Source organism: Perna viridis, chromosome 1 (genome assembly GCF_037379345.1).
Source record: "Perna viridis isolate PV_CMFRI_1.1 ecotype Kerala chromosome 1, ASM3737934v1, whole genome shotgun sequence".
Taxonomy (NCBI): Eukaryota; Metazoa; Mollusca; class Bivalvia; order Mytilida; family Mytilidae; genus Perna; species Perna viridis.
Window position 1 is genome coordinate 2,366,742 of NC_142445.1, and position 12,270 is coordinate 2,379,011.

A 12,270-nucleotide genomic window follows, 5' to 3' on the forward strand; every position below is an offset into this window, starting at 1 on the left:
AAAATATTTCAAAATCAGATCACAAAATAAAACATTTGTTTTTTTCTTTGGTGTGGCCTCTTTTACCCCTAATATCTCAAAAACATATGAAACAACTGAAATCTGATTGAAAATTGCAAGCTGGGATTTTCATAATGAATCCAATGAAAAAAATAATTCTCAAAATCGGACCAAAAATCAAAAAGTTTTGTTTAGCTCAATTCCGTACCCCTTTAACTCCTAAATGGATTAGTCTACCCTGTAAAAATAAAATTAAAACAGAATTTCAGAAGGAACACATTTACATCTGAATTATCAAAAACTTTATCTATCAATTCTGATATAATTCAATGCCCTTTCCCCTTTTTAGATCCTTATTTTCAAAAGGGTTAAGCAAAAACATCCAAAAACTGTAGGAACCTCTGTCATGTACTTAGGATTTTGAAAAGAATTGATAAATTTTACTCAAATTATTGTAATTAAACTAAAGTTAACTGACACCAACAATAACAGGGTGATACCATAATACAACTGTAAAATATTTTTGCAGTCGGATAGGAAAAAAAAATGGCATGGAATAAGAAAATAGCGCATAACAATTATTGTTTTTAAAAATCATCTATTAGTTTAATTGTATATAACAATTATGCACCACTGAAATGACTGACCTGCTAATTCCTGGCATACGCATATTGAGCAATAAAAATTATCAGTATTTAAAAGTAGTCATAATCTTAACTCTACCATACACTACAAAATAAGTTCTTTTAAGGCTTGATGGAATGTTCCCTTGAGGAAAACATTAAAGTATAAATATATTCATCCATATATCATGATGGTTAACTTGTGTCATAAATTAAAGAGCTCTTATTGGAATGCTATATAAATAAATGTTAAAGCATTGTATCAAAATTCTCGAGGTAGATGGTATTGCCTCTGTGGAGGGCAAAATAGTTCAGCTGAGTGAAATTTTAGAGATCAAATATCCGCTGAGATCCTAGTTCACTGTTCACCTGGACTGTACAAACACAGATTCCTGAGGATGGAGGCCAACATCTTCCAGTGACAATTCAAAGTCCATATAAGATAGCTTTCGTCGAGGAAAATTAGTTACAAGCTCATATCGTTCATTACTAAAGCCATTTTCTGCAACAAAAAGTACCAGTGCCTGTAAAGAAAGTATGAATTGAACATTAAGTTAAAAGGAAATCAAAATGAAGCTTTACATAACTCATACTAGAGTAGAGTGGAAAATATTCAGGACATTTGAATATACATATTATCATATGATATTTTATGCTGCTCTTCATGGGGAAATCAAGGTAGAAATAAATATAAGAACTTTTTTCACTTTTAGAATATAAGAAAACATTTGAAAAAGAATAGGACTTTAACAACATATAATGAGATTTTTATATACAGTAATTGTGTTATCACAGAAACTTACCATGAGTTTAGATTTACATGAGATAGATAGCTGCTGTCGTTTGCCATCAGGAAACCTTATCATCAAAGAAGTCTGGGGATCTATAAATAGAAATATCATGAATGCAAGGGAATTTGAGTATCATCGAGTCAGGAACTCACTGATTTTAACTGTGTATATTGCTGCATGTTTCCAGTTAAAAGTGGGTTCTTCATATGTTTTAATGGCTCTTTTATATTTTGTTTTCAGATTATCAGACATTGTTGTTTCCTTCTTAAATAATTGGTTAGTGAAACTTTGGACCATAAAATCAAAATTGTCTGTATATATGCAATAGAAATATGTAAACAAAAATATAAGCAAACCAGTTTCCTTCCCAAGGTACTGCTTGTGATTTTTTTCTTCACTCAGACAGAGATTGTCAGAACTATTAGTATTGTCCAAACCACTATTGTCACTCAAATTAGAAATATTGTTCACCGAGTCTTTTTCTCTACTTTCACTTTTATTATTTGTACTTTCACTTTCTGTTTGATTGTCGCCAATTTTCTTACTGAATAAATTCACACATTTATTTTTTGTTGGTGAAGACTTGACAATGGAAGAGCTGTTTTTTGCTGATGATGATTTGACAGGAGAAGAATATGGACTGATGTCATCGTCTTCAGATCCTGAGAATGTTTCAATGTCATTGCTGTCTGAATCAGAGTCTATAATAACAGGCTGAGACACTTTAGATTGATTAAGAGAAGCTTTCATTGCTGCCTGTATTTGTTCATCTTCTGTTGCATCTACAATACTTGGCTCCCGTCTTGCCCTCTTTGCAGCTGGGCTTGAACACTCTGAGGGTTCACTAAAGGGATGGTCATTCAAAAAATCTGTAACTAATATATAATGTCAACAATATAATTAGTGTTGATAGAAAAAGATTCATTGGTTTAATCAATAAGTATGATATAGATGTGGATATACTAACCAGCCTACCTGTTCTGGTCTGGTTCATTGGAATAAAAATTGAAAAGTTCACAGTAGTTCTGTCATGAATATAGACATTAACTGAATATAGCATCACGTAACATTTCAATGGTATAGAATTTGAACGAAGAAGACATGTTCTGTATGTAGTTACTAGTGTTCTAATAGATCTAACTAACAAACAACACAATCTGTATGTAAAAAATTGCAACATTTCTTTTCTGTGCTGGCTAAATTTCTGATAAGTTTCAACTCTGCCTTTTGAACAAGTATTTGCAAGAATTTCTGATCTACAAAACCACACCACTTTACACAGCCCATTAATCCTGTTGGAAGACGTAATTGGGTATACTAATAAATACTAGATTTCGCCATTTTTAAGACAGAAGCACTTCTTGCCAATCTACTCAACAAAATTTTTTTCCTCAATGAAAACTGTTGTATGATAGCTCATTTTTAGAGCAATTATTGGCAATCTGTTAAGACTTATTTTGTCTTAAATTTTGGGCATGTACTTGTTTCACAGGAGAGGACAAAAATTGATGGCAAGAACTACTCCTTGAACAATATATAAGTGTTTTAATATGACAAAATAATATTACAACAAAAAGATATAAACTCATACCTAATTCACAAAATATGTGTGCATCAAGTTTGTTCCAGGTTGACATATTTTCACCTACAACAAAATTAATTTACAAACACAAAAAAGAGTAGATTGAAATAAAGTATAACAAAAGTTCTGCCGTCAACATAATACTTTTTGTTAATGATCTTAAAGATGTTGTCAAATGTTTTACTGAAACACATTTTATGTCCATATAAGTTACAATTAAAGATAAATCTGTTTACTATCATATTTAATATTAGATTGTTCTCAGCAATAATTAATTTGCTCTGTCTGTTTAATATTACTAAATTTTTCTAGTCTTCTTGAAAGATTTGTTAAGTACAAATGAACTTGATTAAAAAATCTGAAAATTGATTTAGATTTATTCACTTTTTTTGCACTTGATAAACAGTTTGCTTTTTGTAGCTAAGGCCAAGCATACAAAATAATTGCAAACGCTTGCTTTATCCGTAATATACTGTGACCTGGGCTTAGAAATGTAAATTTGACTTAATGAACATATGTATTGATTGACCCAATTACTTATGTTGACTTAGCCAAAATTGTTGATATTGGTGTAAAAATTAAAATCCAGACAACTTACCTGTTCTAGGATCAACAATAGCAACAAATGGCCACTGGTTGACATTATAAAACTGACAAAATTTCTTCCCTTCATCAGTATCATGGTAAACCTGAAACGGAAATCTAAATGTTATGACAATCAACATTATATTCAATGTCAATTATAATACCCACAAATCTTTTAATTACAGGTTTTATTTTTGATCAGAAAACTAAGAACAATTTAAAATGCACTTAGTGACATTTTAAACAAATGAGTTTTTCCCTCTGTTCAGAGAAAGATAACTGTAGATATGATGCAACAAAAGCTTCAATACTACTGCATTGAATGAACAACTGTAAACATCTTAATTTTCGCAGACTCAGACAAGTGGGCATATTCGCGGGTATCAATTTTCATGTGTACTATTTTTCACACTTTTCTGTCCACTGTGAAAATTAGTATGTTTACAGTAAGCATTGCTGAATTATTTTGGCATTGAGTGTACTCTACAGTTGCACTTGAAAACTAGTTACACCTAGCTGCTTGATGTGTAAAAAATGGGTCCAAGACAAAATTGCCGGTTGCCATAAAGTTGGTATACAGTAAGAAAAAGGATATCAGACCTGAAATTGCAAGATATGGAACCCCATATTAAAGATGAATACTAAATACCTAGCAGCTGTGATTTATAGTTGCTGAAAAAATGCTACAAAAACACTTTCCCAGCCCATCCGCCTGACCGACATTCACCATGCTATAAGCTGATTTGCACATGTGCAACCAGGCCAAAAATTATCGGTATACTAATAAACATAGATGATCATCCTAAGAAACTTTCCATGCAGTCTTCAACACCATGCAGGACTTAAAGTTGATATTTTAACGAATTTTGTTCTTTTTCTCATAAAACTAGTTGCCCTACCTGCCAGAATACAAAATGTTCTTTAATAACGGCCTTAGCACTTGAATTACTCCACACATCTCTATTCAGTGCCTGACATACAAACTCCTGTACATTCTGTACATTAACCAACAACCATTTCCTTTGAGCCATACCAGCATCTTTTAACTGCAATATTAATAAATACATGGGTGGCTTTGGGCTGTCATTTTCATTCTGGTGCGGTTGTTGTCTCTTTGACATATACATCATACCTATTCTCATTATATTTGAATACTTTAATCAAAGTTTAAAATATTGAACTTCAGTAGGTAATGTGAAACCCTTTTTCTCTTGTGATGAACTTTGAATGTTTTATATCCAGTTTGATTCAGGTTTAACGTACTATTGAAGATATTTTATGCATTTCAGGACCAACATCTGATCAATCGAATGGACCCTTCCTTTAAATAGTTGATCACACTTAGCCAGAGTTTTATGTGTTAAATAGCTGTAAAGATCAACCAAAAAGACTGGCAAATAAATGACAGTGTACCGACCAATCAAATGTAACTATTCTGATATATTGATCTGCATTACATTTTAGCTTATCACGCATGGATAAAATTATCTGACCTGTGAAAAATGACTGAGCAGTATCAAGAGGGAATAATAATCTTACATTAGAAAATGTCCCCTTAAATGTAATATCAATTGGTGGACGAAACAGGTCTTCTAAAGTTTTCTTTTTATGGTTGACACTACTACTGCCCGACAACAGCATTTCTTCTTGTTGTTCTACAATAAAACAATCAAATTTATACTTGAAATGACAATTATACCATTTCATGGAGACCATCTAATAATACCAGAAATTCTTAAATACTTTCATAAGAAGTATTTTGAGACTTAAAATAACAATCTAAAAGTGGTTTTAATTTATACGTTTGTACAACACTTTGTACAAAACTTTTACCACAAATCCAATCAAAAAGATACAAAATGTACCTACTGTGAAAGTAGTATTGTTCATGGGGTATCAATTTTCGTGGTTTTCGTGGGAAGGCCAAACCATGAAATTTGGTTCCCAAATGTAAAGGGGATCTCCATTGGTGTGTATACTGAAAACCTCAAAACCACGAATTCAAGAATCCACATGTTTCTTCAAAAATCTATGAAAACTGGTATCCACGAATTAAAGTACTTTCACAGTATGTAAACTGACAGGCACAATCCAATTGGCAATTGATACAGTAAAATGTGTATACATTTCTTTAATTTCAAACCTTCATGAGACCTTAATGCTTGATATTTAAACTGTACTTTACTTTTTTCATGAAAATAATTTTCCCTTAACAGTCCTCATTCTTTTTTTTTAAATCTTGTTTTCACTACAAACAATGGATACAATATTTGGCTACATAAACATACTTGCTTCTGCTTGAAAGTCTCTAAAACCATCAAAAACAGACCTGGCTTTCTTCCTTTTACCTCTAAACCCTAAAGAAACTTATACATGTATAAAAGCTACACAGAGCTTATGTTTTATTGTAATGTGCATCCAACTATAAATAAAATTTCTGTTCTGTTGTTTCTGTAGAAAAATAAGGTAAAATTGTTAATGTAAGTATTAAGTTCAATTTTGTATTTAGTAGAAATTCAGCATAAAATTATTAAAAACTACCTTTTACATCAAACAATCATAATTTTTGTAATCAGATATAAATTGCAATCAGTGAATTATCTTAACATTTACCATACACAGGCATTTCTTCAACCAAAGTGAATTATCTTAACATTTACCATACACTGGCATTTCTTCAACCAAAGTTTCATTTCTCTGTGGAATTGGTGCACGTACATCTTCCCTACAATATGTGTATACTACATTAAATAACAGCTCTCAATGCAAACTAAAAATTTACTAATTCACAATTTTCATTCAATATGGACCAGATAGGTTTGAGTTCATGTACATCAATAAAACTTTTAAATGTAAAAAATACAGTTGTTAAGAAAGTTTTTGATTTGACACTTTTTTCTCTAGGTAAACCTGTACTTCAGAAAACTACATGTACATATATAAACCAAATATATACCCTGGATCTGCATTAGATGTTGATGGTCCATTATGGTCTATCTGATTAGGTATTGCAGCACCACTATCCATATGCATACCAATAGCCAAGTCCAGGTTACAGTTACATGCTTCTAGAAGACGAACTCCAATCTCTTTAGATGCACCTTAAACAATCATAAATGGCAGTTGTTACAATGTACTCAATACAGGGTTCGTAATTACTATTGGTCCGCTAGCCCTAGTCTAGTAAAATCAGTCATGGTCTAGCAAAATGCTTTATTGTACCGGTCCGATGCCACGGTCTAGATGAATTTTTAGGAAATGTACCCAGAATTAGTCATTTCTTAATTCCAGTCATTTAATGCTCCAGGAATTTGAGAGGCGTACTTCAAACATTCTTCAATATTGATTAATGTCAATGTAAACCAAAGTGGAACTTCTCAGTCTTTCTTGTAACACAAATGTTAGTATTTGAAGTGTGGGAAATAACCGAGTAATTCTGAATGAAGGTACACCAAGGTAAATATGTGGCGACACTTTGAGGGGAGATCGAAACCTACTCCTTAAAAATGATCCTCCATTGAAATAAGGGAACAAAATAAGGCATACGACTGGACGAAGCAGTGCCAAACATTTCAGAACCACTGGGTCAATGTCTATATAAGGCTTCAATAACAAGTTCATCAATGGAAAGTTTGCAGCCTTTCAAGTTCTAAGATAATATTTTCTGTTGTCTTCAAAGTTCCATTCCCATTATCTAACATTATTTCAATTCATTTATCTTAAAAATTAACATCTAAAAGGACCCAGACTTAACAGCAATAAAAAACAACAAAAATGAACAATTGCCACTTTTATTAAATACAATCTCCTTGTGTTATTCAGTTCAGGGTTCTATCAAGGCTATCTATGAAATCAGGTCTAGTGGCTTGCTTGCAGGTCTAGCCATTTTTTTTTTGTCTACTAGACCTGTGGTCTAGACAAATATCCAGACTAATTTCAATCCCTGCAAGAAACTTATGCTGTGGTATAGTACAGTACAACTAGAAGGAACTGTTTATATTTCTAAATTGTCTACTCAAATTTTAACTACTATTATTCAGAAACAAATTTTGCTCTTTAGCTACACAAACACAAAGTGTTTTAAATGAAGTTTGTAGTAAACTTTGGGATTGAAACATGACTTGAGTTTTCAAAAGGCTATTTCCAATCTCTTACATAGGTAATACGCAAAATGTCAAGGGCACGGGTTGAAACTACGACTCAATTCAGTTCAAATTAAGCAAGGGTCATGAGTATGCTGCTCCAAGAAATTCAGAAAGGCATCCTGCAGAAGAGGTGAAATCCTAGCTGACTCCTTCATTTGATCAATAAAAAGGTTGTTTGTCCCACAGTAGCTTGAAAACTTTTCAATAAATATTGTATGCAAGTATATGGAACTCTAAATTGATGGTTTAGAGCTTCTTCTGTAATAAATATAGACCAAATATTTTATATACATGTAAAAGTAAACCTGTATTTTAGAGTTTCATTGATAAGATTGCCAAGATTTTCCATTAGAATTTTACATCACAGCAATTCTGTCTTACTACATTGTACATCTTATTTGATAATTGCAGGTATTCATCAAAATTGAGAAGAAAAAAAGTTTTTTTTCTGTTTTTGATCCACTTTTACCTTCAAATTCAAGAGCTGAAAAACAACAACATGGTAGCTTCATTTGCATATACCTTGTAAATGCCATTGAGAACCAAACCAGACACAGAAAATATTTTCTAGTTTCGATGATTAAATACAAATCAAATCATAGATTTACCAAGATAGGATTGGCCATAACAGTCTGCAGTATTGCGTTCAGATGTTTACAAAATTGACGAAATAAGTATTACCCATAATTCTTGAGTACTCAAAAAATTGCGAAACAATAACGAAACAAAAACGAAATGAAAAGAATCGATTAAAAGAGAATCGAAACGAAATAATTCGAAACAAAATGAATCAAAACAAAATAAAAAGAAAAAATAAACCAATACAAATCGCAACAGTATGAAACAAAACTAAATGAAATAGAAGAAATTTGTGAAGACATTTCGCAGTTTATAGGGACCATAATGTTTACCTATGCAGGACAAATCGACCCTAAGACATTTTGGACTACGACAACCCATAATTCCTTACAAAACATTGCTGCCCATAGTCATATCAGACCATGACAATTAGGATCAATGAAATAGAAAGGCGCCGCGCCCTTGGTGCCCTTACACGAGCCCTTTGAACAAAAGTTTTAAAAAATACATAATTTTAAAAGTTCGATTGCTTGTTTGAACCGTTACAGCAGCTAACATGATTTTATCGTGACCTATAACATGACTAAAAATAGATTTCTTAAAATAACTTGCTGCTCGTTAGATTTTAAAAGATTTAGTTATTATTTATTGGATTAAATGTTTATGGAAAAGTTTCGAACGTTGTGCAAACAAAATTAATTACAAGATAGACAATGACGAATAACATGTATTCATACGGAGATTGGAAGCCGATTTGCAAATAATTTTACTTCTCCGTGGAATTTTCTCCATAATTAAAATTTATAAAATTCATATCCAAATTTCATAGCCAAAAAACTAAAAGACAACAACCCATCTTTAATCACAAACCACTGCAGAGACCATTGACTTGCACCAGCCTGTAGAGATAGCTTCAACTCCGTACCAGTCATGAAGAAAACCAGTAAAACATTAGAAAAAATCTACAAGTATTACAAGTATAGTGCGTCCATACAGCCAGTCTGAAAATGGTTCAAGCTGCCTTTAACCAAGCACCACTGAGCATTAGACAAGCCAAACACCACAGATGGTTATCCCATGACCAAGCAGTTTCCAGCATAGTTTGATCCTATAAAGCTATTGTTATTGACCTAAGGACATCAGGTATAAGCAGTGAACTAGTTGCCATAGTTGGTAATGGTATCCTGAAGAGTCTTAAAGACCAAACTACACTTAGATCACTCTTGTTGCTGGCAGATACACTACCACACATATCCACTTTATCACTGGTCTTCCAAAGTAGAGATGTTAACCTCAGCATGGTAAAATCAACAGTAGACAAAACCATCAAGATGTTAGAAACCAGATAAACCCAAGATGGACCTTGGCAGCTGAAATACCCCCAGATGCATACATAGAAAATGAAACAAAGAACTTGACATGGTAAACATGCGAACCAAAAAAAAGTGCCCTTTTCCGACTACAAAGGAGCCCCTCTGCTCAACAGCACCCTGCCCCTTTCAATTTCTAGCTGGAGCACTGAGGATAATGCATTAGGACAATTAAAATCATATATCATTACAAAATTTATAAAATTTACAATATTAGAATAATATATTAGAGCTGATAAAAATTATCAATTGTGTTATTAACTAATGTTTCTTCTGGCGCGTAAAAAGGTTTCATCTTCCCCATATTATATCAAATCAGAGCTGACAAAAATAATCTATACTCGGCATCACATAAATAAAATACTGTTAAAATTTGAATAAAAATATTCTCTACGACTTTATTGACACCTACCGTCGTTTAAATTGTTTTAAATGACTTGCTCATTCGTTTAGCCAAACAGCTTCTCCCTAATCATTGAATCGTTAAATTCCGGTGAGATATTAATTCTCGGTCCCAATATTTACATTGTCAAAAGTCGGCCATGTTTACAGTGATCGGGTTGCTAGGAGATGTTGTTTACATTTAAATGGTTTGTCCAAAAACCGAAGAACCCAGAATGCATTTCGGCGTAGTACGGATATCTCAGATTTATTTTACATGAACAATGTACAATACCGAGAAGTTGATCAAGCAGACAATTGTCACCGGAGTTCGACGGGAACTTACGAACTTCGTTTGTAAACAAATCGTCCCGTAGAAACCAACATGGCGGATATTAGTATGGGGTTTTCCTGTAAAGATTTGTTACACACGATTTAACTTAAGCCAATAAGCGACTCGTTGGTACTAACACGTCATGCATATATGCAAACTACCTTCAGATTAAATAAAAGAGAGATAACTCTAGCGGTTAGTCCCTACGGTTTAAAAAGTAGAGCTTCAATTCGAAAATGTGCTGTATGTGACGTCGACGGTCGAGTATAAGGACAATTAAGGTGTTTTAATAAATGTTTCTTCAGGAGCGTTAAAAGGTTTCACCTTCCTCATATTATTCAAACTACTTATGCATATATTTCCAATGTCGCAAACAGTTTTTAATGAGGTACCGACCAGTAATTGCACAAAATTGTTCTAAAACTTCTGTATCAACGTTTGTTGCCATTCTCCTGGTGACTCTCGGATCCTTTCTCGACAGTTGACTGGTAAAAATGTTGTAGTAGAAGAGCAAAGGAAAATGTAGAGGTGTCAAACAAGGAACTATTCTTTGAAGTTTCAATAGAAACCAAAATAATTTTGAAGACAACAGTAGACAGGGATGAATATCATATGCTACGGGGTTTCTCAAGGGTAATTATCTGAGAACGAAATGGTTATATATGTACTGGAATACATCTTAAAAATCAAAATTAATTTAAAATGAATGCTTTCCTTTGTCTTTTTATTACAATCCATAGTTGCTTTCACCATAATAGCTATTACATTCGAGAAATTTGACGAACAAAACATAATTTGTGACAAAAAGGTGATTTAAAAAAAGATATTCACAATTTCTTTACCGTGAAACTTTTATACTGAAAATAAGATAACGTACTTTTACTTTATCACGATATTGTGGACGGGTACCACAACCCCTCCCCCACCAGCCTCGTATACGTAATTAAGATGCTGCAGGATATTTTTATAGAAAAAATGATATTCGTTTATTTGTACAGAGTTGGACTGATGCGACGACCCCTCAAACCAAAAAACAAAACAAAACAAAACAAAACAAAAAACTATTTTCCCCGTTCTCATTGGTTTCATACTTTCAAGTATTTTATGTAGATGCAGTTGTAGTATACAATATTTCTATTTCTTTGAACGCGTTGTTATAATCAGAATTAAAGGAAATAAAGATGTGAACGAATGAATGATTTACGACAAAAGCCTATTTTACTCTAAATTATTCTGATTAAATATATGTATAAGGCTAAGTTCGATCCTACTGAAGTAAAAGCTGGCTTTCAACAAAGAAAACTGAATATTTGACACACTGATAACTAACTTAGACCATCTTAAAAGGTACTTTTCTATTACCGTACCGCCCTTTTTCAACTCGACAGGTGTTTCTAGAAAAGCAGAGGACGCTTGCCCTACCGGTGTACTTGGTCCATGCTCCCACTTTTTAGTGGAGTCCGAGTTGCTCATTTACTTTCCTTACTTTGTATGTATTTTAATTACTTATGTTCTTTTTGTGATTATCTGTTTCCCGTGCCTGGTCTTTGTCCCAGGATTACATTCTTTTGATTTCCGTTGGAATCTTGGTTCTCTTGATTACTCCTTCAGCTAAGATTTTTTTTTCAATACGCAATCGCCGTATACTAGTAAGTCAGAATGTTACTTCCATAGATTCAATGTAAAAAAATGTAAAATAAAAGAAATATACCTACATACCTTTTTTTAAAAGTGTAAAAAAAAACCACACAAATTGTTCTTTATTATCAATTTAGATCAAAGATCAGAACTGATATAGCAGTCGCCAGAGCCTTGGGATTTGTAAAGCCTGTTAGCATCTGAAACTATCTTACACTACTGCAGAAAAATAGTCCCATTGG

General features: G+C 32.8%; 1 protein-coding gene across 3 annotated transcripts; it reads right to left on the minus strand.

Moving 5' to 3' along the window:
• Positions 1–578: 578 nt before the first annotated feature.
• Positions 579–10,924, minus strand: LOC148626834 (UBX domain-containing protein 7-like). Of its 3 annotated transcripts, none has more exons than XM_088546797.1 (11): positions 10,787–10,924; positions 6,538–6,682; positions 6,242–6,306; positions 5,870–5,938; positions 5,121–5,236; positions 4,481–4,627; positions 3,595–3,685; positions 3,006–3,059; positions 1,771–2,289; positions 1,427–1,506; positions 579–1,147 (listed from the first exon to the last, which is right to left on the minus strand). In XM_088546797.1, the coding sequence occupies exons 1-11, from the start codon at positions 10,836–10,838 to the stop codon at positions 989–991; spliced, it is 1,497 nt and encodes a 498-aa protein (XP_088402923.1). In that variant the 5' UTR covers positions 10,839–10,924; the 3' UTR covers positions 579–988. The 3 variants fall into 3 exon arrangements, with proteins under 3 accessions (XP_088402923.1, XP_088402844.1, XP_088403007.1); XM_088546718.1 differs by having other exon boundaries at positions 840–1,147; positions 5,870–5,947; XM_088546881.1 differs by having other exon boundaries at positions 840–1,147; positions 5,870–5,947; positions 10,088–10,866.
• Between the last annotated feature and the right edge of the window lie 1,346 nt (positions 10,925–12,270).

Coding starts and splice junctions, on each gene's coding strand:
- LOC148626834 (XM_088546718.1), bottom strand. CDS start 10,838: ATGGCAACAAACGTTGATACAGAAGTTTTAGAACAATTTTGTGCAATT. Junction 4,628..5,120: donor TTAAGGGGACATTTTCTAAT/GTAAGATTATTA, acceptor TTAATATTGCAG/TTAAAAGATGCTGGTATGGC. Junction 3,686..4,480: donor AACATTTTGTATTCTGGCAG/GTAGGGCAACTA, acceptor TTTCCGTTTCAG/GTTTACCATGATACTGATGA.